Below are 27,234 nucleotides of genomic sequence, written 5' to 3'. Positions count from 1 at the left end.
TTCCTTCACTGATATTAGATCTAGCACTCCCAGGCTTCCATCACTGACTAAGGACCAGGGGTTTTGCTGTCAAACTGGGACTCGAAAGCACCTAGTTTTGTTGACTGAGCAGCTAGCAAGGTCTCAGTCTCTCCAGTACGAGGCCATCATTTGTAGGAATGCTCTATCCACTGAGGGGTCTAAACTCAAGGACCAAGCTTCTGTCAGGTTCCCCTCTTCTCAGGTGTGTAAGGCAACTATTACTGTTATTGCTGTTACTATTTCAGTGTAAGCCAATTTAATAAAATCTTTATATATGTATATATTATGTGTATATATAATTGAACATACCTGTACATACATACATACATACATACACTCCCTAGAGAACTCTCACTAATACAGAAGGGGAATGGCGAAAATCTGTCACAGGTGAAGTTTCATATCATTGCAGCTCATTGCCCATACCAGGCTCAAACTATCTCCCTAAATAGTCCAGTTGAGAGAGTCCCTGTGCTCATTCTCCTACTTTTCCCTTTGGCCTACCAAACAAAGCCTAAACTCTAGCCAGCCGTACTCTCTCCACATAGCTGCACCTCTTTGCTCCCACCTGTGAGTCCAGCATCGAAGCTCAGTCATAACTGTAAGCACAAGGAATGAAAAGCCTTTGGCTCAGCACTCTGGAATGGAGCATCCAGCCATCTTTTCTGCTAGACAGGCCCCATGTTCCAGGCCTGACTCCTGGCTTGGCTTTCTGCCTGCTCCCTCTGTGGCTGGGGCCCAGCTTCTCGCTTTCCATCCTGCCCTCTCCTCCCAGAGTTTGGAAGTCAGCCCACAAACCCAAGCGAGCCGAGTGTCTGGAGCCTGCTAACTGCATCCACACATTTTACTCCCTCGCTCCTGATTCCACTTCCAAGTGCCATCTGTTCCCACACTGCTCCGTCCCTGAACCTTCCTTTCCCCATCCAATGCCAACTCTATTTGCCTGGGTGCTTGCCACATTCTTCTGCAACCCCTTCTAGTGTTGGCCTGCCAGCTTAGACTTCCCGAAGTTCTTGCCCTGAACTGTGCAGATATATCCTCTGCTGCTTGTGGTGAGCCCCACCACTGCTAACAATAGTTGAAACCACAGTAAAAGACATTCAAAGCCATAGCGGCTAGAGCCCTGGCACACCATGAAAAAGTCTTCCTCATATGTTTGTACACCCTTCACTCCAGCCCAAGTCATCTCACTGTTATTTGTCCACCCCCCACCATGCCCCATCTTTGCAGACTTCCCCAGTTTAGTCCTGCCAACCCCAAAGTCTAGAGAAGGTTTTCTTCCATTTCATCCCACTTAGACATTCCTAATAAACAGTAAGCTCAAAAACAAGGCAGACCATAATATATCCCTACTCTGGCTGGAAATTCCATCCTCCTCTGATCTCCTGTGACCCATTATCGAGGCATCAATTTGGAATTTTATTGCATTCTTTCTTATTTTACATGTCTTATCTCACTGAGGATATAAATATCATGGGAATAAGATCCACGACTGATTACTTAGCAGAGCAACATCTAGGAGTGAGAAAGGAAGCTGGTGAAAGGGGAGGAAAAGGCTAAGGAGACTTGGCTTAATCTCACAACGGGAGTTTACAGCCTGGGTCTGACCAAGCTCACACTGAGTGCTTAGCATTCTCCAGCCATTCACCACCCCCACCCCAAGCAGGGCCGCACATCTCTATCTGCCCCTCAAAGTCCTGTAGAACCTGGAAAAGGCACAGGAGACCCATACTAGTTCATACAAGAGGAGGTTTCCAAGTGTGGTTGAAATGGATGAAGCTAGTCCTGGCACAACACAACACCTCCTATTCCTTGATCTAGGCAAGGAGACCCCACTGCTTCCTGCAACACCAATGCCCGTGCCACCGAAGGAGTAGGCAGCGTGATGTTTACTGTGTATCATCATTCTGTACTTTCCCCCCAGATTTTCTCTTAGAATTTTCAGATACTTAAGAAAATAGGACAGCAATCCCACTAAAACCCTGGGCAAAGGGTTGGATCACAATCCCAGCAAAAATAATTATAATCCACCAACCACAGTCTCCTGTCTCCACTCTTCCTTAATACTGACATATGGATGATTTTCACATGTCATGTTGCTATATGACTGTATGTAAAAATACGCCGTGCCCAGATCTAGAGCATCAACTCCAAAGGCTCAATGGGCAGGAGGCCTACGATGCCAAACAGACATCACGAATCAGGTTTTATGGAGGAGCATTTGTGACTGAACATGCTTCAAAGTGTCCTCAAGTGATTACTCACTCCCTCAGCATGCCCTTCTGGGAGGTGAGCTCCACAACCCTGCTGAGGCACCCGCCGTGCTGAGTTCCTTTGGAAGCATCAGAGAAAAGTCTCTCATGCTCACAGCTTTGATGGAACTGTGTAAAGGCAACGGAGCTGGCAGCGCCTCTCAAAGCCCCACTTCTTCTTTGGGTTAGCATGGGGTGTCAGTTCTTTTCGCTGGAACGAGAGTCCTGGCTTCCTTGAGGCCAGTGTGTGGGGACATTTAAAGTGCAATGGAGAAGGTGCTCTTGTTGGCTCTACAGCTGAATGAAGCCTCCAGGCAAGAGGGATGGCTAGAACATCATTTCTTTATATATCAGATGTCTAGAAGCTAAACCACAGGCAGGAGTTTAAGAATAAAAGCAGAAACTAGTTACATGTGTCTGAGAAGGCAACACTTTTCCACCTATTCAGAACACATGTTTATACTCTTGAGAGTGAAAATGGACACAGGGTTTATAGAGAATGATTTGGCAATATTGATCACTATTAAAAGAACATCCTGATACTATTGTTAGCCTGGATTCAATGAAGGCTGCTTTCTATCCAAACCTGAGAATTTAGTTCTCTTAAGGATCTGAAGAATCACTGAGAGTGCTTGCCTAGCCTGAACATGGCCCTGGGTTCCATCCCCAGTGCTAAAAAATGTGAATAAATTTTATAATAAATAAAAAATAAACCCATTTCCTTGATGAAGGAGTCATGTCACTGCTAGGAATTACCCTGTGGATTCACAGAACATTTCAGTAAAATATAGAGAAATGGTTATTAAAGCATAATTTGTCATGGTGTTTAAAATACATCAAAATGTCTCCCAGCCCCAGGACTGGGTAAATAAAAATAGTATGTCTATATGATACATAATAATCCACTATACAGTGGTTGTAAGAATTGGTCTGTGTGTGCCAACTTGACATTGTTTCTAAGATACATCACTGAGGGAAAAAGGCCAAGAAGAGAGCACCATGTACAGAATGGCCCCTTACATGTTCAACACACGAACACATGGAACTCACTACCTAGATACAGAGAGGCATTGTGTGATTTTTTTCTTCTGGGATGAATTTCAAGACATTATTCTTGACTAAGGTTTTTGTTGGTGGTGGTGGGTCTTTTTTTGTTTGTTTGTTTGTTTGTTTGTATGTTTCTTTTTGGGGGTAGGGGCTTGAGTTGAAATTTCAGAACAGCTTAGTAAGGTGGGCTGGCTTTAGGGAAGGACACCGTGACTCTGTTTACATTTCTTCTTATTAATTATTATCATCCAGCAGTTCTCTGGGAGATAGATGGTTCAGTGAAGAAAGTGTGTAAAGTACTTTCCAGGTAAGTGTGAGGAGCTTAGTTTGAACCTCCAGCCTCTGGGTGTGGAAGCACAGGCTTGTAAGCCATTGTTGTTGGGAGTAGGTGAGGGTGGGGCAGAGACAGGCGGCTCCCAGGGGCTGGAAGAACTGTCAGTCTAGGCACAATGGTGTGCTCCAGATTCAATGAAAGACCTTGTTCAAAAAATAAAGAGGAGAGCAATAAAGAAAGAGTCTAGACAATTTCTGACCTGCACACACAAATACATACACAGGTGACCACACATATATACAACATACATACGTGTACAAATCCTAATATGCTATTATTGTCTTAATGAGTCTCTAAGTTGATGCCTTCAACAGCAAAGAGGAAAGAAAAAAAGAGATTCTTAGAAGATAAATTTATAATACCCTCACACAACAAAAAAAGATGTTTCCTGTGTGTCAAGGTGCAGGAGGAAATAGAAAGAAAAAGAGCAGTCGTGGCCTCATCTCAAGTTGTTATTGACTTTTTTCCTACTTATTTCACTTTGAAAGAATCTTTGATAATAACTGCTGGTCCTTGCATGAAAAAAAATCAAGGATGACAACTTGGTCCCAGGTTCTCCAGAAGACTGAACGAGCTCTCCCCTTTCCCCTGTGGCTGGCTATCAGGGAATGCTGACAAACTGTTGTGGCAACACACCAACAAAGGATGAGCAGAGAGCAGCCTCCAAGAACTGCTGGTGGCTCTGTTTCCACCGACAGCCTGGTTCTTTTGTTTTGGGGAATCTTGGCTCTTGTATACAGTTTCAAACTGCAACTTCATTAATCCACTGCATGCCCACTGCATGTGTGGCACACACAAGCATTTACCTAGATGGTACGAAGATGGAAGGCAAAGTTGAGACTGAAGAGGCCACTGTACTGAGAGGGTCACTCAATTTCTGCACAGAATACACACTGAGGCGTTCTATTGCTTCAAACCTACTCCGGTGACTTCCAGGATGGAGCAGAGGTTATCAACATTTATCTGAGTGGAGAACCCTCTGGCACTAACTGGAAACAAATTCTATCACACAGGCAATGACTAATCTTTTATCTACCTGGACAGTGGTCCCCAAATACCAATCCCAGAATTTCAGAAACTCCTCATCTCACTCATCTTCCAAGCATTCCTCACTGGGGTAAGAAGATGGATCAACAAGATGACAAGCCTTGTTGGATAATTTCTAAATACTGGAGCTTCTCCAGGAAAGGAAGGTGACCTGCCCACAGGGCAGGTGACTTCAGCTAGTTAAAGCCAGGGCTAATGAGGCCAAGGTCATGAGCCTGCTTACCCTACAGGCCAATTAGCTTTGATCTGTTTCATGGTCACATCCTGTATCCCTCAACCTGAACAGCTGTTCAGGTCAAAATGGATGCCTTTGATGACAGGGGCACTGGTTCAAAGAAGAAGGGTGTACTCATTCAGATTTATCATGCTATTGCAAAATGACACAAAACATGGTAGGGACATTAAAATTGCATCACCTGGCACTTGTTCCAAAAAGATGAGGAATGACAGCACCAAGCAACATTTCACAGATGTGTACAACTTCTAGATTAATTACCAGGCAGCAAACTGTCGTGAGTTCAGACAACCCATTTCTTATGTAGGCTATCATAGCATGAACCCGCTTTCCCAATGCAACCATTCCCTGAAGAAAAAAATTATTTAGCAGAGTACAAATGTTCTACGGGCTCACAGGGATTCCCCTAGAAAAGAAATGGTACTCAGTATGAACTCTGCCAAATTCATATCCTTCATCTCTCACCAGGGATTTTATATAAAACCTAAATGAATCAGCATTGAGCTGTGTTGGACCTGGGCATCTTTCATGCTAGTTAACTACTTTTCTCTCCTCTAAACTGGTAGTTCTTCAACCTGGCCCAGCTCTCTTTGCACAAACAGATTACTCACCTACACGCAGGCTTCTTTTTATGGTTGGGTCATACAGTATGACACAGATGTTTCCCCATTATTCACAAAAACATACAAAATTACCAACAGTCTTCTTCATCTCTGTGTCTGGCTGCTTGGCTTTAAAGTCTCTAACACAATCCACAAAATAACGAATATCTGAAACAACACGTGCACTATCTATGCAGTATCTGAAGCACATTAGAATTAACTTTGGGGGCTGCCACACACAACACCCTCGGATTAACACTGGGAGTCTTCTTAACGCTTTCGAATGAAATCTCTTTACTCACAGGAGAACAAAGGAGTTTTTTTCTGTTTGTTTGTTTGTTTTTGTAACACTACAAATTGTCGCTTTAAATCTTTGACACTTCCGGCCACTGATAGGGAGCTGTTCTGCTCACTTCCTGCTGGAAGTCTGATGTGATAGAAGGGGTGTGCGCTCCACTGTTGCTGCTCCAGCCCCTGGCAGGTGTCTCTGGAAGGACTGAAATAGAGTCAACAGGAGGCTCCAATCCAGCAGTACCAAGTATACAATCTGCCAGGAAACAGAATTGTTTCTTTAGAAACTGCTTCCCCACCACTGCCCATTTGTCTTCAAGCGAGGCTGGAATACAGACCTCAGGGGTTACAATTGATTCTCTAAACACTGAGATCGACTTGGTAATGTGTGGAAAAGTATATCCCCCTCCAAAAAATGACCAAGAGCTGACCATGTATATTTCAAACCCAACCCCGAGCTATGTGACTGAAGCACAGATAACACACAGCCCATCAGGTGAGGACAGACAGTCTGGACTATGGATTGTAGATCCTCTTCATCCTGGGTTCTCCAGTCTTCCTAACTCCTGTGGCTCTCAAGGCAACCCACATTTTCTCTGTTGATACCCACAAAGAACAGGACACATATTATACATGATAAGGTCTTCAAATCTCTTACACCATTGAAAAGTGTATCTAAACATTATCTTTCTTAACTTAATAAAACCTTAGCTTGTGAGTAGTTCTCCCCTTACTACTTATTTAAGAGGTCACTAAGAAGAGCCCCATTCTGTCAGTGTCCTGACTCCTGCTGATCTTCAGGGCCTCCCCTCCTCCCTCTCTGCTTTCCCAGCTGTCTCTTAGAGGACATGGCTTCATTTCTTCTCTATAGAATTCCAAACAGAAGGCTCTGCCAATAACCCTAAGCCACATTCTGCTGATGTACCCAGTTGAGCCTTCTGGTGGTTGGACCCTCATTTACAACAAGGCCTCAGACCTTCCTCTGAGAACAACATTCCATAGATCCAGCTAAAAGCCACCATGTGGGATAGAAATGGAGCCAAAAATAAATCGATCCTGTTTAGAACTACTGAGTTCGTTAAATATAAGGAGTGAAGGATAAATATGGAGGCATTTAAAAGGAATGGTCCCCAGCCCTATAAGTTAAAGATATTCTTGAACATAGAAAGTAAACAATAAGGTGATCTGCCCCTCAAGCACCCATTTCCAGATGAAATGTTAGCAGGAGTGGGGATAGGAGTGGGAACAAAAGGAGGGAGGGCTGTCATCAAAAGAACTCAAATAACAATTGCCACGATAATCTCGATTGCCAGTTGATGACAAACAGCTGAGAGATGCTGTGTTGGTTTTGTTTCCTGCTGCTAGGACTGCAGACCCTGAAAAGGACGTCTGAGCTGAGAAAGGGTTATTTTCGTTCACAATTCCAGGATGCACTCTATCGCTGAGAAGGTGTCAGAGGCAGGAACTTGAAACAGTCGGTCACATGCGTACACAGTCAGGAGCAGAGAGAAGGCGTGCATGCCTGCATATTCCTGCTCCATTCTCTTTGTCCTCTTTAAACGTATAGTGAGGCCCCAGCCCCTGGGGACACTGGCCACTTACAGGCTGGGTTGTCCCACCTCAGTTAACACAGTCAAGACCATCTCCTCTGGCCATTCGAAGTTCATCTGTTGTGAATTCTCTGTTCAGATCAGTACCCCATTTTTTAATTGGGTTAATTAGAGTTTTAGTGTCTAGTTTCTTGAGTTCTTTGTATATTCTGGAGATCAGACCTTTGTCTGATGAGGGGTTGGTGAAGATCTTCTCCCAGTCAGAAGGCAGCCTTTTTGTCTTACTGACAGTGTCCTTTGCTTTACAGAAGCTTCTCAGTTTCAGCAGGTCCCATTTATTCATTGTTTCTCTTATTGTCTGTGCTGCTGGGGTCCTACTTAGGAAGTGGCCTCCTGTGCCTATATCTTGTAGACTACTTCCCACTTTCTCTTCTATCAGGTTCAAAGTGATCCAACCAGATTCTCTGAATGTGGCCGGATTTTCTGAATGTGGCTGGCCTGCAGTCTTTCCGAGAAGCCATTGACAATGACACTGGGACTGGTTTCCTCTGCATATACTGGATTTTTGGGATCCAGTCTGTTTGGATGCTCACCTTCCTGGACCTGGAGTGAGGGGGGAGGAACTTGGACTTCCCACAGGGCAGGAGACCCTGACTTCCCTAGGGGACAAAGAGGGAGGAGGAGAGGGAGGGGGGGAGTGGGAGGGCGTTGGGAGGAGGGGCGTAAATGGAAAGTTTTTATAATTTAATAAAATTACAAAAAAAAAAAAAGACCATCTCCTGTAAACATGCCCACAGGCCAATCTGACCCAGACAGTCCCTCACTGAGCCTCTCCTCCCAGGGGACTCTAGATTGTGCCAAGTTGACCATTAAAACCACCCTAACCATCACAGAAGATTAAGTGAAGCGCACCCTGAGATATCCACACAGGGGGTTTCCAGAAAGCTACGAGATGAGATGTCCTGAAGATGGGGTCGCTATCCCATGGCTGGGAGCATGAATAAAGTAGGAGAAAAAGGGAAACTTTGCTATGCAGGCTCCTCCTTTGCTTCCTGGATGCCATGATGTGAGCTTTTCTGCTACTACATCCTCCCCACCATGATGACATCCTCCTCAGTATCATGACATCCTCCCCAGTATCATGACATCCTTCCCACTATGATGACATCCTCCCCAGCATGATGTCATCCTCCCCATCGTGATGATATGCTCCCCACTACAATGACATCCTCTCCACTATGATGACATCCTCCCCACTATGATGACATCCTGCTCACCATGATGACATCCTCTTCATCATATGACATCCTCTCCACTACGATGACATCCTCCCCACTATGATGACATCCTCCCCACCATGATGACATCTTCCCCACTATGATGACATCCTCCCCACTATGATGACATCCTCCTCACCATGATGACATCCTCTCCATCATGATGACATCCTCTCCACCACAATGAACTGCACCCCTGACATTGTGAAGAAAACAAATCTTCCTCCCTCCAGTCATTTTTTTCCCACAATGGCAAAAAACAAACCCAAAATAAAACAAAGTAAAAACCAGCAGAACAATAAAAATATGCTCTCAGAGTAGAAGAGAATGGCCAGGAGTTTAGTCTCATAATTAAATTTGTAAAGTTTAGTCTTTGGGAATCTTACAGAATTGTAAAAACTAAGTCTATGAAACAATAGTTGAAAATGAGAGTATAATGATGTTATTCTGCAACTTTGGGCAAGTCACAAGCTCAGATCATCAGTTTTGCTATCGACTTCCTCCCCGAGGAATCACAGGCGAGGTCACCAGATGGTTAGCTGTATACCGAATTGTCTGGCCCGTTTATTTTCCATTTTGAAACCCTCTGTAATGGCCCTGCTTTTGAACATGATCAGATATTGCAAATGACTGCCATCAGAATGTAATCATCCTTTGTCTCTGCCCCACTGCAATTGTGTTCCAAATGTCAATGTCCTGATGCTGTATGATAATGCCACTGGCTTTGTTAAAAAGAAATATCTCCCAGATTATAAAGCCACTTATTAGTTTCAACAACTCGAGAATAAGTTCGCAAACATCAGTCTGATGTAAGAGAACAACCAGCTGGCTAAGGAAAAAGTTAGCTCTGCATTACAAAGCTCATTTACCTGCAGGTTAGGTTCCAAACAACTATCTTCAGGTCTGCTTCTAAGTCCAAACAGTTCTCAGAAAAGCCTCTATCAATGCCTTCTACTGACAAGAACAGCCAAAGCATTTTGGCTCAGGCTAGATTCCACCAGTTCACTGATTGAAAATTTAGAGGAGACAGAACTATGCTGATTTTATTCACATGATGTAACATACATTTCTGTCTGCTGAAAAAAAAAATAGCAACAATGATTCCAGACTCCCCAGAAATCATAGCATTCCACCAGACACCAGACTCTGAATTATCGGTTCCTAAACTGACAACCTGAATACAAAAGGTGAGACCTGGGCCAGTGAGATGGGTGAGCAGGTGAAGGTGCTTGCCATCCAGCCTGGAACATAAAAGAGGAAGGACAGAGAGACTCTGCAAAGTTGCCCTCTTGCCTGCACACATGCGCTATGATATGAGCTCCCACACATATAAAATAATAAACAATAATAATTTAGGGGGTGTTGTTTTGGTGGAATTTTTAGATTTTGTTTGTTTGTTTTTGCTTTTCAAGACAGGATTTTTCTGTGAGAACTCATGTTGTAGACCAGGCTGGCCTCCAACTCACAGAGATCCGCCTGCCTCTGCCTCCTAAGTGCTAGGATTAGAGGCATGTGCCACCACATCTGGCATAATAGTAAATTTTTAAAGATCAGCTTGGGTGGCTGGGGAGATGGTTTGACAGTTAAGGGCAAGCACTGCTCTTACAGAGGACCTGAGTTCAATTTTCAATACTCATGTGTAGCACGATTAATAAAAACCCAGAGACAGAAAGTGGGGTTCAACCTGAAGGTCAGAAAAGCAAACAGCAGCCACTGGCTCTTACCTCTACCTCAGTCTGAAATGGCAATCCTGCCTCCAGGAATCTCAGAATGAGACTGAGCTGAGAGCTGTCTCCTCCTGTTTTACATTCCTCTCTAGGGCTGGGATTAAAGGCGTGTACCACTGCTGCCTGGTTTCTATGGCAACTAATCTCAGTGGCTACTGGGATGAAAAGTGTGTGCCCCCACTGCCTGGTCTGTAAGGCTGATCAGTGTAGCTGGTTTACTCTCTGAACTTCAGGCAAGCTTTATTTATTAAAATACAAATGAAATCTTACTGCACCCATGCCAATGGCTTACAGCATCTTCAGATCCAGGGACATCTGATTCATCTGGCACCAGACTCTCCACAGACACCAGCACTCATGTACACAACACACAACACACACACCACACACACACCACACACACACCACACACACACCACATACACACACACACCACACATACACACACACCACACACCCCCTCACACACCACACACACACACACCACACACACACACACACCACACAACACACACACTACACACACACCACACACACCACACACACACACACACCACACACACACACCACACACACACCACACACACACACCACACACACACCACACACACACACACACCACACATACACACACACACACACCATACACACACACACCACACACACCACACACACCACACACATACATACACACCACACACACACACCACACATACACACCACACACACACACCACACATACACACCACACACACACACACCACACACACCACACATACACACACATATACACCATAGATAGATAGATAGATAGATAGATAGATAGATAGATAGATAGATAGATAGAACATAAAACTAATGCTTTAAAGAGTGAAACCTCATCAATGGCAGCAGAAGGGGAGCAGGGGAGCAGGTCCTGGATGGTTTTGTGGTTACAATCTGCCCCAGAGCTAGGAACCTTGTGTGACAAGCCCTGGTCTGGCCCCTCCTCGCTCCTGCCCTCCATCTCTACTGAGCTGCTCCGATTCTCCTGTCACTCTCTGACCTACACGCATGCTCTTTTTGGTGAGGATCACACCCACCCCATTCATTCTCCAGGTGCCAGTTTACACATGACCATGTCTAAACATCCTCCATTACTCCTTCCTAATCCCCTACATTCTGATCAAATGTGCTCTGCCCCTTGCAAGCGTGGATTTCTTTTCACTTGCCGGATCAGGGGCAAAATGATATCAAGTAAGTCTGCACTCCTACTAAACTGGAGACTCCAAGGCAGAGACGTGTCAGCACGGACGCTCATGAGAACTGATGGACAAGCACGGCTCGGCGTACATGGAATGACTCAATTCGCCGTCCTCCATTCACTAAGGTAGTAGTTAACTTTAGATGGTTTCTCTAATAATGTCTTTACAGCTAATTATCTTAGAAGTTTAATATTTAAGTATTTAAAAGACACAGGGAACACAAATATATACCTGGAATTGGCAAATGCCAACTGTTTTTCACATTATTTCAGTTTATTAAAGATTATTTTCAGGAAACTGGAAAGATGGTCCACTGGTTAAAAGCATATTCTGTTCTTGCAGGGGACCTGGATTCAGTTCCCAGCACCTACTTCAGGTAGCTTACAGCTGTTGTAGAATTTTATTTTAAGTGTGTTACATTTGTTTATGCTCTGGAACCGTTGTTTAGTGATGTAAAGCTGGGTTGCTTTTGTGTATGCTGCATTTGTTTAACTCTGTGAAGCCATGAGTCTTCCTGTCTAAAACACCTGATGGTCTAATAAAGAGCTGAACCGCCAATAGCGAGGCAGGAGCAAGGATAGGCAAAGATGGCAGGCAGAGAGGATAAACAGAAGGGGAACTCTGGGAGGAGGGAAGGAGGAGCAAGAGAAGAACAAAGGGAGGGGATGCTAGAGGCCACCCAGCCAGCCATGGAGAAAGAGGTAAAGAAAGTTCACAGAAGTAAAAGAAAGATAAAAGCCCAGAGGCAAAAGACAGGATAAATTAAGAAAAGGTGGATAAAAATAAGCCAAGCTAAGGTCAGGCTTTTATAAGCAGTAAAAGGTCTCTCTGCATGTGATTTATTTAGGAGCTGAGTGGCGGGTCCCCAAAGAGTCAAAAATAAATAAATAAATAAATAAATAAATAAATAATCAATACTCAACCACCTATACCTCCAGCTCAGGGTATCTAACCACCTCTTCTGGCCTCCACAGGCGCCTGCAGTCATGTACACATACCCACCCACACCACACACAGTTAAAATTGAAATATGTCTTGAAAAAAATGTAAAGACTTTTCAAAGAACCAAAATACCACTGTTTTGTGGTCAATCTGAGTGAACTAGACAAGAGAAAAATTGGGAGCAATATTAATGAGCCTGTGGTGTGTGCTGGCCTTTGTCTAAATGGTATGTGTACACTGTATGTCCATCTTCCTATAAGGGTATTAATATACACATCTTATAGATTATTTTTTTTAAAGCTGAGACTTGAAGGATTAACTCCTGACCAAAGTTTACACAGCCAGAAGATGTCAAGACCACATTTAAACCCATTGTACTTAGACACATAATCCACAGTGCTTTCCTCTTCATTCCTGACATACTGACTTCTATTAGTGTTTGGAAGGAGCATGAGCTTGCTGAGCCAGAGAATGCGCTTTCACATATGTTATTCATCCATTTGCTTAACATATCAATGAAGTGCCTACTATGGGCTGTGCACTGCTATTGCTCATAAATGTACAGAAAATGAAGCTAAACACTAAATGTGTAAGCATTCTGCCTATTAAGGCTGAGCTGAAGAATAGGAAGGGAGGAAGTAACATGAGTCCATGGAATTTCTCCATTACAAAAATATATCTGCACTTATATATTTTATTATATGAATCAAAACAAATTAAGAAAAGCAGCAGCAAAAGGCTGAATCGGCCCCCTGGTTAAGGTGACAAATGAGGAACTACCGACTACACAGCTTTCATGGTCCTACAAGGACAAGAGTTTGGGGGAGTAGTGTGGGAAAACTTTATCAGGAAACTGTATTTGTTTACACAATAACACCAAGAGCGCCGTGCAGGGATGAACACTTCTGTCTGTTCCCCTGTGTCCTCCCAGGCTTCTCCTTCAGGTCTTGTGGCTCTGAGGTTTGGGTCTGGCCCAGCAAAGCCTTCGCATCTTCCCTACTTTCCCTGCTTGCCACAGGAAATGGCTATCTACCCTCCACTCAGAGATTACTGGTCTCTGTGTGCATGCTTTACACCAAGGGCTTGCCTACTCTGTTCCATGGAGCCTGTGGTGGAATTCCCCTCGGAGCCCCTCACTTCATTCCTGGCAGCAGTGTCGCCAGTTTGAACTTCTCTGGGGAAATGGTATCGCACCTGTTTGTTCGAACTCCTGGCTCTTTTTGTCTCCTCAACTCTCCCACACTCCCAATTAGCCCTTAAAAACTTCTCCTCCTACCCTGATAAAGCATGATCCCCCATCACAATGTTCCAGTCTCTTTTTCTGTCATGTTTAACTGCCTGGGTCAACTTTACTCTGAGACAATTCAGATTGGTTCTGGCGTGTTATTTATCTTGCTGGAAATGAATGCTTGAGGCAACAATGCACACGTTTGTAAGCAAAGCCGCCATGGGGGTCAACAAGGGTGGGAGGAGCCCTCTGCTTACCCAAGATGCCTTTCACCGGTTGTTTGTCTCTTTGTCACTGTTCCACTGTGTACGTATGTTGTTGATTCTCGGAAATCCAGTCAAATTTTAATGTTTCCTATTATCAATCAATATAAGTCCCAGTGAAATTCAAGGCTCAGAGCCCTGGATCTGTTCTTTTATGATGTCAGAGACAATGCTTCCTATCCCGAGAGACAGAAGTCGTCACTTTGACACACCAAGAGAGTTACAGATCTGACCATGGCCTTGCTCATTTATTCATATCTGTTTGTTCATTCAACAAAACAGTTCAACATTGTAAGGACACAGCTGTGAGCAAAACAGTGCAGTGCTTCATGCTAGGAGCTCGTCTACTAGACAAGGGCGTCAAACAAGCAAACCACAATAAAGACAACAGATATGCATTAAAGAAACAGCTCAGTAGAGAGGAATGGGGGACAGGGGAGGAGATGGAGGGGAGGAGAGAAGGAGGGAGACAGAAAAAGGAAAGGAGAAAGAGTGCTATAGTGAAACATTCCCCACAGGCTCATGTTCTCCAGCTGTGGAACCGCTTTGAAAGGTCATAAATTAGAACCTTTGAGAGGTGGAGCCTAGCTTGAGAAAGTCTGTCACTGGAGGGTGGACCTGGAGGGTTGGTTATAGTCAAGTCCCACTTCCTGCCCCAGTCCACTCCTCCCTGCTTCATGACTGCAGAGGTGATGTTGACCAGCTGCCTAACTCTTGGGCTCCCACTGTCAACACGCTTTCCCTCCCTTCCTCCCATGACACACTGTGTCTCCTCAAACTACAGCCCAAAAAGTCCTTGTTCCCTAAAGTTGCTTCTTTCAAAGTGTTTCAAATAACTAATACAGGAAGGGGGGAGGGAGGGACGGAGAGACAGAGGGAGGGAGGCAGGCAAGGGCACCTCTCCTTTGTTGAGACAGGGTAAGTCTGAGTCCTCCTGTCTCAGTTTCCTGAGTGCTAGGATACAGGCACCACAATGGGTGAGAATTGTAGTGTGGCGGGTGGGGGAGGAGGGACCGAGTGAGGAGCCAGCATTCAGTAGAGAGACCAGCATGGTGTGCAGGGGCAGTGTTGCCAGCGAGGAGGCAATGTTTTGAAGAACATTAACCCTTCTCATGAGTGCTCTTCCTTACCCCGATTCGCCCAAAACTTGGCCTTTCTGAAAGTTTCTTCATTTAGGAAGTTTCCTCAGATTGTTAGAGCAGGCATTCTCATCCAGAAAACCACAAATGTGCGGGATACCAGATTGTAGAGGAAGGGAGGCTAAAAAAGGCATGCAGACACTACGGAACCTGAGCCTGAGCGGAATGGGGTCCGCACCCACTACTCACTGCGGTGGGGAACGCACAGCCTTTCTAATTTTTGACCCAATATTTGTAAGGCAGAGACAAATTTAAATAATGTCATCCCTTCCACACACTTGTCACTTCTGAGGAAAGACAAGTCAGGGCAGAACAGTCTAATTTACTTACTTAACTACTTTCCAAAATGTCTACAGGATACGGGTCACTCTGTAAGCCCCTCATCCCATGCCCTGCCTCTTCATGGCTCCACATCAAGAGGGTCCTGACATAATGGAGTTCCTGATGAAGCAAAAGGAGATCCTGAAGTTTACTTCAGACACACTTTTAAAAGCATGCCTTTAATCCCAGCACTCAGGAGGCAGAGACAGGCGGATCTCTGAGTTCTAGGCCAGCCTGCTCCACAGAGGGAGTTCCAGACAGCCAGGAACTGCACAGGAAAACCCAGTCTCGAAAAAAAGAAAAGAAAAAGAAAGAATTGACATGCTGAAAAAAATTGTCTCAAACCCTTTTCTTGGAGTGAAGACATTCAAGGATGAATTATTTCAATAAACTGGTTGCCATGTCCCCCCACTCCGTGCCTTTTATTTAAATTAATTTTACTGAGATTTCCCTTATTTTTTTTACATAAAAATACAAAGATATGCCCATGTCTGATATAGTGACGGCAAGACTCAGTCCAAGCCAGGGAGCCTAGCAGAGCAGACTAAATTGATCCCAAGTCTAAGACATTTTTTAGGAGAAAGCCCTCCATATAAGAACACTGGCCTGCTATGTCCTAGAGGGGTTTGCCTTTTCCCATTTAAATACCTGTCACGTGAATAACCTAAATCAGCAGCCAGGATAAACTAAGGTTATAAGCCATAGAGGAGAAAACCCATATGTTTGAATTCAGGAACACTGCTTCAAGAACACACTGCTAAAGCTGGAGAGAAAGAAGGCCTGGGGATTCTGACACACCCACATCTAGTTTGCCCCCACCCTAAATTAACTTGTGTACCTCAAGACAATATCATTCAACTGGGTCCTGTTGTCTTCCTGAAAGATGACCCTCTGTGAATCTTAGGAAGCCTTCTCTCACCAGACACAGGCAAGGTGCAGCCAAGTTCAATGCAACAGACATTTTAAAACAGAGATGATCCTGGACTATGAGAACTTCCAGAATCTAGGAGACATTTTGAGTTTGAGCAATTATCATACACATGTAAGTACACACACACGCACACATGAACATACACATACATGCACACATACACACACATGAACATACACACGCATGCACACACATACAGACACACACATTCATATGCGCAGGCACTTGAGCATGTGTGTACACACACATGTTCACATCCGCGTGCTCGTGAGCGCATACACACACCATGCTCGTGAAAGGAAGGAAGGAGAAGAAGGAAAGAAGGAAGAAGTAAAAATTTAACCTAAATATGGTTAAATAGAGGCAGGGCCTCTGGGGGAAGATGAGAGTTAGATAAGTCATCAGAGCAGAGGCTCTGTGATTAAGAGAAAGAAGAAAAACACGAGCTTGTACTCTCTGTCCTTTGCCAGGTACTGTCCTGAACCTTGTTGGGACTCACCATCATTAAATCCACTGCCACATGCAGCCCTGCAACCTTGGACCAGAACCATGAGCCAAAACAATATCTGTCATGGATCACATATGAGGCTCGGCTCTAAGAATCCCCACACCGTAACTCAATTCTCATTGCAACCCTATCTCTGTGCCCAACTTACAGATGAGGAAACTAAGACACAGATGAAAGGATCTGCTGGGGTCACAGCCAGTGTGGCTGTAGAGTGAGGTTCTTCGTCTGTCCATGCATTTTTCTCTGTTCGGCAAGTGTTGGGTGCCTACTATGCACGAGACACCAGATAATATTGGATACAGATGAATATGACAGAGGCCCTGCCTTGGAAGGCAGCGATGTACAAATACCTCTCAAGTGATGACATGACAGGCATGTCACTAACCTGACCAGAGGGCTCAAGGATGACTTCCTTGAAGAAGCAACAAAAAGAGACTATGTAATATTAATGTAAATTCAACCATAATGAAAGTTTGACTTCCCGAGTATCTCCTTTGACTTTGGACTGATGGGACATATCATGGAAAAAAAATGGAGAAAACTGAAAAGCCATGAAGGGTACATATTGGAGCTAGAGAAACTTCCTTGACAACAGATGCACAGCCATAGTGATAACTGTGCTTTAAGAACTGTGTTGTGAATATTTCCATTCTGCATATTACGATGTGTTGGCATCTTTAAAACTCTCCCTGGCCACAAGAGACTGACCATGAGACCTCTCTCAGGGAAGCTAGTCAATCACTAAAGGTAAAGGGCCCACACAAATCTTTCACAGGTTAACCACTCCAGAACTACCACTTCTGTTTAGTAAAGAGATGCTAAACCCCATATTAACCATCCCAGGGTGGGTTCCAGGCAGCTAGACATTAGCCTAAAGCTCCCTGAAATTCTACATGAGCCAATCCTAAGCGGTTCACCTGTTCTTCCTGTTTTAACAACTCTAATTCCCCTACAGCAAGGTTCTAAATCTTTTCTCCACTTGTTCCCTAAACACCACTGTCCCTCCCTACGGCCTTCTGTGGCGTGCTTTACCTCCTGCAAGCAGGACAGGCTGGTTTCTTCCCCACAAGGTCTTATTTCATGTCCCTCTTATGACCATTTCACATCCCACCTATGACCACACATGACCTCCTAATAAAAGAGTACAAAACAAGAACGTGTGATGTGCTTCTATCTAAGGAAGGAACAGGCACTGAGGGGACCTGTGAAGCATACATGTTCCAATGTGGAGCAGAGCTCAGTTACACAGAACAAGACTACAAAGAGCTGAATGCTTCAGGCTGCCATTTACAAAACCAGGATGTCGATAACAATGGATGTGTCCCCAAAATTTGGACATTGAGATCCTAACTCCCGGAGAGCATAGGAAGCAGGACTTTGGAAGTCCTCAGGCTGTGAACAGGGTGGATGGTCTTGTAAAGGAGACCCCAGAGGACTCTCCAGCTTCCCAGGGCCCGTGGGGACACAGCAAAATGTCAGTTGTCTGTGACCTGGAAGAGGCCCCTTATGGGAATCCAACCAGGTTGACACACTAATCGAGACCTTCCCACCTCCAGAACTGTAAGAACGAACTGCCTGTTATTTACAGCCTGGGTCGTCCGAGCTGCTATCTAATAGCTGCCTAAGCCAGTTAAGACAGATGCTACGCGCTGGGAACCTACAGGGAAAGTCAGACCGCCAGTGATGCTTAGAGCGGCTCCGATGGCCCAGCAGCGCTGCTTACGGGAGCTGCATAGCCGTGCTCCCTGACTACTCTGTGGTTTGTTAGGAGCTGAGGTTGCTGCCTGAGTCAGAACTGGCTAAGGTCAGAACAGGAAAGTAAGTGTAGAATCAGGCAGGTTCTGAAGCTTATAGCAGCTTCACAAAGAGATCAAAGAGCGGAACTGGAGAGACTACCTGAACTTCAGCCTTACTCTGCCCTTCTCAGCTACCTATCTTAGGGCATGTGCTTTAACCTCTAATCTTCAAATTTCTTATGAATAAAATGAAGATTTCCTGGGACTGTGATGCTTAAATATGAAAGGCCCAAACACAGTTCTTATTTATCCTTGATATTCACATTCATTCATAAATATTTATACAATATATTGTGATTATATTCTTTCCCCTCTCCCCAATTCTTCCCACTTTGCTACTCGTCCACCTGCATGTTCTTTCAAAACAGAACAACAACAACAAAAGTCACAAAAAAAAAAAAAATCACAGAGTCTGATTTGCCAGTCACAGTTCTTAATATAAAGATGATGTCCAGTCAATTACACTTTCTCTCCTTTACAGACTCCAGTGGTTGTGCATTCAATCTTGATACCCATTTCTCACTACTGATGCTGTCAACTTTATTCATCTCAGAACTCATGCTTCAAAGCAACTTATGCATTAATAACTTCCTAGCAAGTAAATTTTTGTCTCTTGACCTCATATGGAAATTTTGGCAGACAGAAAGAGGAATTCCTAAGAATTGTATAGAAGAGTCTAGGTTCTGCCATCAAACCCCAGCCTTAAGTTCAACAAAGAGCTGGCTCCTCAGAATTTAACAACACACTCCCACTGCTTGTCCAAAGTGTCATCCAGTTTTTAAAAGATCCCCTTCTTCCTGTCCCTCGGATAAGTATGATTTAATCCCCGAAGCATGCATGATGAACACATTACTATTTCCTCCTCTGAGAACGTGATGTGTCAACATGGGGCCTGGTCCCTGAGCTGGATAAAGAGAAAAAGGTCATGTCCTGTTTCCCTTCAAGCAGTCAGTACTTCACTTTCACAGACTGTCTCTGCCCCCTAGCCACAAGGAATAGTGCCTATTTTACTGGCCTCCTCATACATGCAAAAGCTGAACACAGATAAGTCCAGTGTTTATACAAATCCAATAAAGAGTCAAGCAGCAATACCACAAAAATCTAATATAATAAGAAACCAAATCACTAGAACGTAATGCTACCTCAAACATGTATCAGATGACTCTCCCACAAACACAAAAATGACAACATTTTGGTTTCCATTACCATCTAGAGAAACAACACATAACCATTAAATCATGAAAAAATTCACTAGTCAGCCAAGTATTTATTTCAATCCGTGTCTAGCAGGATGCCAGTGCTTTGAGGTTTATAAACGAAGTAAAATTAAGATGGAAGGACACAGTCTCAAGGATAGACTGTCTTGCTGGTAGAAGAAAATTACCATCTTGAAAAAAGAACTGCCCCAAATAATCCCTAGTGTAACTTTGACTCGCACAGTGGGGACAGAGAAGAGAGCAGGTAGTGTAAGCAAGTGTGGTCTGGAAGCATTCTGGGCCATTCCACACAGGTCTAACAGAGACCTGCTGGAAAATAAACCTGACCAAGTTACCGCCATGCCTAAAGCCCTTCTTTGACTCCCCAGGGACCGCAGGATAGCTTTCACACCTCTGAGTGAGGAGCAGAGGCTTCTCATTACAGTTATTCTCGGTTTCCTCTCTGGCCACTCCTCTTCTGTTATAGCTGCTCGGGATTCTAGGCTCTCCTAACACTCCTCCTATGGAGAGCCAATCTGATTCCCTGATAGAAGTCTTTATGCTGGGCTGATTTCCACTTTTCTCTTAAAAATGCACTCGGGTACCTCTAGCTGGCAAGGGAGCTGACCCTGCCCTTTACTCGCTGCCACACTCCGGAGAGCAGACCTGCACCCTGTCTGGGCAGCACAGCAGAGCTGAGCCTGTTGATGGGGCGAGGGGAGAGGTGAGTCGGCCGAGAAGGTGAGTGAGATCTGTGCTGTCTCTCATCTGCCGGTTGGGGAGAGCTGATCCCCTGCTGGGGAGCTGGTCCTGAGGTCATAAGAGCAAGAGAGCTGCCCCTCAGCAGCTGCAGCACTCAGGAGAGCAGGGCCTGCACCTCACCTGGGCAGCACGGTAGAGTCAACCCTGCTGGCAGAGATGCAGGTGAGCTGGCCCCGAGGGTAGAAGAGTGGGATAGCTGTACATACCCCACTTGTCTGCCATGTGGTGGTGAGGGCCAGGCAAAGATGCCCTTCCTCCTTTGCCCCTACCACCTGTGAAGAGCAAGGGAGCCCTTACCAGCTGCAACACTTGGAAAAGTGGACCCTGCGCCTTGCCTGGGCAGCACAGAAGAGCTGACCATACTGACTGGGGTGTGGGTGAACTGCTCTGAGAATATGAGCGAGGACAATCTGGTCCCGCCCCTCATCTGACATATGGTGGTGTGGTGAGGGAGAGACGCCCTCCCCCGCCACCCTCTGACACTTGGGGGCATGTGGGAGAGCTGGCCCTGCTCCTCACCAGCTGCAGAACTCCTGGGCAACACAGTACAGCTGGCCCTGATGGTGCAGGTGTGGGAGAGCTGACCCCTGAAGATATGAAAGCAGATCTGACCCCCACCCCTTGCTCATTGCTGCAAGGGGTGAACCAGCCAGGGCAATGTTGAAGAGCCTACCCTGGTGGTAAGGACAAGGGAGAGCTGGTGGGCTGACAAACCCAGCAACTGCCCAGGCCCAGAACCATGGTTATGAGTTGGCTCACCCCAACATTCACCCCATCTGTGACTTGTTGGAGCATGTGAAGAGGCCAGTACTGCAGACCCCAAACTCGATCTCCATGATATAGAACAACAATAGGATATCCAAGAGGAAACCCAGCATGGATAGAGTAACAGAAACCAGAGGCCTCGAACCACATCAATGCCTCTTTGTAGAGATATGAATGAAAGGGCTTGTGGCAGGACTCACTGTGTCACACTGTGGCTTACAGGATGAAATTGAGTTTTTTTTTCTTTTTATATTCTTTATTTCTCTTAAATTTTATTTTATTCTATTTTGGGTTGGGGGTGTTGCAAGAGCAGAGGGTGGATACGAAGGGATGGGAAAATGAATGGGATCGAGATGCATGATGTGAAAGACACAAAGAATGAATAAAAATAAAATTAAAAAAGAGTATCTTCCTGCCATCAAAAACACAATCATGAAATTAACAGGTAAATATATAGAACTAGGAAGACATTATCCTAAGTGAGATAACTCAGACCCAGAAAGACAAATATGGCATGTATTCACTTCTATTTGGATGTTACTTGTTAAGTCATTGATAGGCAAGCTACAATCTCTACCTAACAAAGGTAGACTATTTGTTATAGTCATGGATGGATGAGATGCGGGGAGGGGACCAGAAGGATCAGACAGGGATGGGGAGAGAAGAGGGGAGAGGGAGAAGAAATACTGGGAGGAAAAGCTAAAACTAAGGGGGATTTGAGAGGTCTTAAACCTAATATCCTAAAATATATGCATTTTTAATCTAAATGAAATCACCAAATAATGGGGAACACAGAGTCCCAACTGGACATCTCTTGTCACCAAGTAAAACTTCCAGTACCAGGCTACATCTAATCAAGTTCCTGGCCTAAGGGGTCCCATGGGAACCCCCAAAGAACCCAGGCTATTGCCAAGGTGGATCTCCACAAACTGACAGTAAGACCCTACTGCTGAAGACAATACCTATACCATTCATTAAATATGACAGCGAGGTCAAGCTAGTGCCGGCCTAGAGCCTTCACCTCTATGGACTAGTGTTCATGGTTCTGGGAAGTATTCAGAATGAAATCAAAGAAGGGTAAACACCAACCCAGTTACAAACTCTTTGATCTACAATGGTGATCTCCCTGCAAAATACACTGGTGTAATAGTGGCACAAAGCTTGTGGGAGTAACCAACAATATCTAATTTGAGTTAATTCCCACTCTATGAGATGGAACCCATACACAATACTGCTTGGGTGACCAAGAACCTGAGACTAAATAGCCCAGGGACCGAGAGAAAAACCAAATACTACTGTTCTGATAAAGGGAAATAGCAATAAAATGACTCCCATTATGACATTCTGCTGTATTCATTGATCAGTGCCTTGCTCAGCCATCATCAGAGAAGCTTCTTCCTGCAGCAGATGGAAACAGATATAGAGGTTCACAGCCAGACATTTGCCGTGAGAGACGCTGGAACACTTAGATCAACAGAAAGTATCTAGGACATCCCACATCATATCTCCATCAAATCCCTTCCCTCGGGGCGTAGGAAATGGCAGAAGAAAAGACAGAAAGAATGTAAGAACCAGAGGGGTGGAAAACACCAGGGCAACAAGGCCTTCTAGACACAACAGGACCAATGCACATATGGTCTCACAAAGACTGAGGTAGTATGTGCACAGGGCCTTCATGGTTCTGCACCAGATGGGGTCTGTGCTGAAAGTAAACACACACCCTCATCCCTAGCACAGAAGCTATCTACAACTGATAGCCACTCCAAGGAAACAAACCACTCATCAGGGTAGACACCCAGCACTAGATGGCCAACAGAAAATGAAAAAAAAACCAAAACAAACAAACAACAACAATAAAAACAGTACCTTTGGAGGTTCCTTGTCTCATAATGTTAAGTCGGGGCTTTATGTTTTTTGAATCTTGCAGGTCCTTTGCTTATCTACTATAGCTTCTAGTTTTGTGTTTTTATGGAAGCCATGTGCGCATGAACGGTGTTCTCAGTGTCTATATGTGTTTCTTGTGCTTTTTCTACTTGGTTGTTCTTTGACATTCCAATTTGTTTGGTTTTGTTTTATCTTAATTATGGTAATTATTATTCCTTAGATGCCTGTTTGTTTTCTAACAAGAGGCAGAAGGGTGTGAATCTGGATGGGAGGAGAGGAAGCAACTGGGAGGAATAGACAGAGGGCAAACTGTAATCAGAATGTATTATTTGAAAAAATTCTATTTTCAATAAAATAAACAAAATGCTATCAAAAACAATTGAAAATCCTCCCTGGAGGAAATTTCTTCCATTCCCAAGAAAAATAAATTCAGCCAAAACCACACCTTATGTGAGGGCAAACAGACAGCAGAGAATAGAATAATAAGCGCACAGTTTTCGAATTAGAATTGGAACTTTAAAATCATTACACTTAATACTGTTAGAGAAAAACATTATGGAGTCTCCCTTGGCTCCTATCTGTATTACCGTATGTGTAAAAAATTCCAGGACAGGCTCCAAAGCTACAGAGAAACCCTGTCTCAAAAAACAAAAACAAAAACAATCAAAGTCCCAGATGATCTTTACCCAGACCATTTTTCAGTACTGGTCTTAAGGAACTTTGAGGGATGCACTAATGCCTGCTTTCTGAGTAAGGACAAGCCTGCTTACTGCTGCTTACAGAAAGCAAGACACCCAGATCAGTGTTCACAGCCTGTGCAGGTATCGACTTAGGCATCTCTGTCCCTCTTGTGGGAACCGGGACAAAGGAGTCAGAGCAAACATGTGCATGCTCTGGCTACAGCTTTTACTGAGCAGGAAAGTCGCTCATTGTCCTCCAGTATCAGGGAAACTGTGGCAACTAGAGCAAAATCTCAGCTCCTTCCCGGGTCTTAATGCATGGGGCTGCAAAGAGAAAAAAATGCTTAGGAAGTAAGAGGCAAGTGGATAATGACACTCAGTAAAACAAAACTCAAGAAGGAACTTTCAGAAGTAAAAACACAGGTTAGTGATTAGGATACAGACATGAGATTCCTCAGAACACACCACAATGAGAATAAAAGACAGTAATTGTGAACGAGGTTGGAGAGCATGAACAAAGAATGAAATAGAAAGTATGAATTGTGTAGAACTCACAATGAAAGACATCAATTCGTGTGTGTGTGTGTAGGAGAGAAAGAGATATTTGCTATCTTGTAATTCTCAGAAAAGTCAGTACTAATGGAAAAATAAAAGCAGGTTCAAGTTGTCAAATGACATTCACATACAAAATAAACATAGAATTAATAAAAATGTTTTAATTTTTTAAAACAGTCTCAGATAAGGCTGAGATGCCAAAAAAATTGACAAGCAAAGAAGAAAATTTTATTTTATATCAACTAGATTTGAAAACTTATAAAATCTATTAATTCTAAAAGTTGACAGGCATGTATAATAGTGGAAATTTTTGCATTCTATTGGTAGGAGCATAAATTGGTATCACCACTTTAGAAAAAAAATTGACAAGTTTTAAAATAAATAACCCCCAAATTTACTCAACAGGTACTAAAATGGAAAGTCTTACATATGGGCATGTGTAGTCTCAGCTCAGCATATCCTTCCGAGGTCTTCTTTTTTCATCATCATTTGCATTATTATATTGTGTTTATTATGAGCACCCTGCTGTTAGACACATGAGAAATGATATTTCTGAACCTTGCAGCTGAGGCGCAGGCCCTGCAAGCTCCCAGGCAAGCCGTCTGAAGACATTCTTGTCTTCACAGGACCATTTACCAAGCATTCAGTGTTTTCCCTATCACATTTCTGTACCACATTAGCTGCTCTGAGGTTCTAGGCTGGCCTTCTCCCTGAGATGCCCTCTCCTTCTGTGATATCCCAGCTTCCAGTTCAGTTCAGAGGAGTCAGGATGGGTAAATGCCAAGGCCAGTGAAGGGAGGTTTTCCCAAGCTCGGGTTACCAACTCCATCCTCGTTTCCAATCTTCCTGTCACAGCCTCTCGTTCAGCTGTGCCTCAGGGAGGTGCTTCTTCAGCACCTTGTCATTACTTATGAGTATATCCCAAACACACAACAGAAACAAAAGCCAAATATATAATTTCCATGAATATCCCTCTTTCTACCTTCTACACACAACACACACAAACACACACATACATAAACACAAGAACACAAAGCACATACACATATACACATACAAACACACACACACACACAAACACATGATACTAGCTTTTGTTGAGCCTTCAATAAAAGGCTTGAGAAAGAAGAAAATCCTAGAAGGGCAAGTCTGGGAGAGAAGACAGGAAGAAGAAGGCCTTCATCTGTACCAGGCAGTATCTGAGTTGACAGGGAAGGTTACCTGCATATCAACGCGAGTTATAATTTTATGCTTTGGCTTTTAGTGCTATTACCTCCTTTACCTTATCCACTGTGTCATCAACAAAGCCCAATGGACATATAAGATAATAAGTATCTCTGCCTTACTGTTCTCCAGTCTTAGCTGTGTTTGTGGCCCCTGAACAGACTTTCAAGCTGGCCTGGGGTGTCATCTGCACCAGGAATTTTTCAGAGTCAGTGATGAGTAAATCCGTCATTGCACCAGCTCTGGCACTGGTCTTGCCTTACCTCCTCTGTCTTTAAAACTTCCCATATTCGAGCATGATCTTCCACCAGCCAGTGTCCTGTGTTCTCTACTTTTGTTGAAAGTTTAACTTTAGATACCACTTGAGTAGGGTCTCCCACAGATTTCCCGTCCATCTTGAAAGAGGCAAGCTGAAGGCATTACGGATCTGGTGAAAGAATAAAACACAAACCAGGTTAAAATTAAAAATAACATTTGAAAAGATAATGAAAGTAAATTACTGTGCTTGATTTTTGGATAGTGAAACTACTGAAGACAATATTACGACAGAACTCTTATGGCCACTTTTTATATTTAAATATTTATTATTGGTATTTTAATGCAGGTTTCTAGAAGAATAGGGTCACATCTTGATAATGGACAGTGATAAAACTTTACTATTAAAAGATTTTATTTTTAATTACATGGAGGTATCTGTGCATGTAGGTGCAAGTGCCCTTGAAGGCCAGTAGAGGGCATGAGACACCCTGGAGCTGGAGCTACAGGTAGTTGTGAGATGCCAGACGTCAGTGCTAAGAACTGAACTTGGGTCCTCTGCAAGAATAGTATGGGCTCTTAACAGCAGAGCCATCTCTGTATCTCCCGTGATAAAAAATTCGTAAGATTTTTTTTTTAATCTGCTTATTATATCTCTTGCCATTTTGTTCTGGACCCTGGAGGGGGAAAGTGGAAATAGGTGGGAGAAAAGGCAAGTCAGTCATAGTGATCTTTTCATATTCTGTATTTCCCTGACAGCTTGGAAGAAACATTGGCTAAAGCATTGGGAGTTTTACTCCTCAAACACCCTGGGCAGCCGTGCATGCGAAGCTGTGTGTCAGGCACACACAAAGTTCAGGAGATTTGTTCTCAAATCTGTAAGATCTTATGCTCCAGGGCAGAAAGGTTACAAACAAGCTTTAGTAGTGTGAATAGTACAACATAAGGTGTGAAATGCCACCAGAATGATGTTTCTGAACTGTGATGGAGGGCTGGGGGTGGCTGAGCGTATACCTAGTATGCACTAGGCCCTGGATTAGAGACCCAGCACCAATAAATAAAAAGTAAAACAGCAACATCTCCAGTGAATGCAGAAGGAGGGAGAAGATTCTCCTCCAGTGGAAGCAGGAGGAGACAGGAGATTCTCATTTGTGTTTA

The 27,234-nt window shown here is 44.1% G+C and overlaps 1 protein-coding gene across 2 annotated transcripts in view; it reads right to left on the bottom strand.

Annotated features, from left to right (window-relative positions):
* Rgl1 (ral guanine nucleotide dissociation stimulator like 1) overlaps positions 1–27,234 on the bottom strand; it is a 255,495-nt gene that overhangs the window by 130,693 nt on the left and 97,568 nt on the right. For both annotated transcript variants that reach the window (XM_048431067.3, XM_085688121.2), the window contains exon 2: positions 26,085–26,248. In XM_048431067.3, coding sequence (XP_048287024.2) covers positions 26,085–26,216 — 132 coding nt within the window. In that variant the 5' untranslated portion in view covers positions 26,217–26,248. The remainder of the gene's footprint in view (positions 1–26,084; positions 26,249–27,234) is intronic.

The sequence above is a fragment of the Myodes glareolus genome, chromosome 5 (genome assembly GCF_982192425.1).
Source record: "Myodes glareolus chromosome 5, mMyoGla1.1, whole genome shotgun sequence".
Taxonomy (NCBI): domain Eukaryota; kingdom Metazoa; phylum Chordata; class Mammalia; order Rodentia; family Cricetidae; genus Myodes; species Myodes glareolus.
Note: the sequence above shows the minus strand (reverse complement) of the source record. Positions and strands in the feature narration are given on the sequence as shown.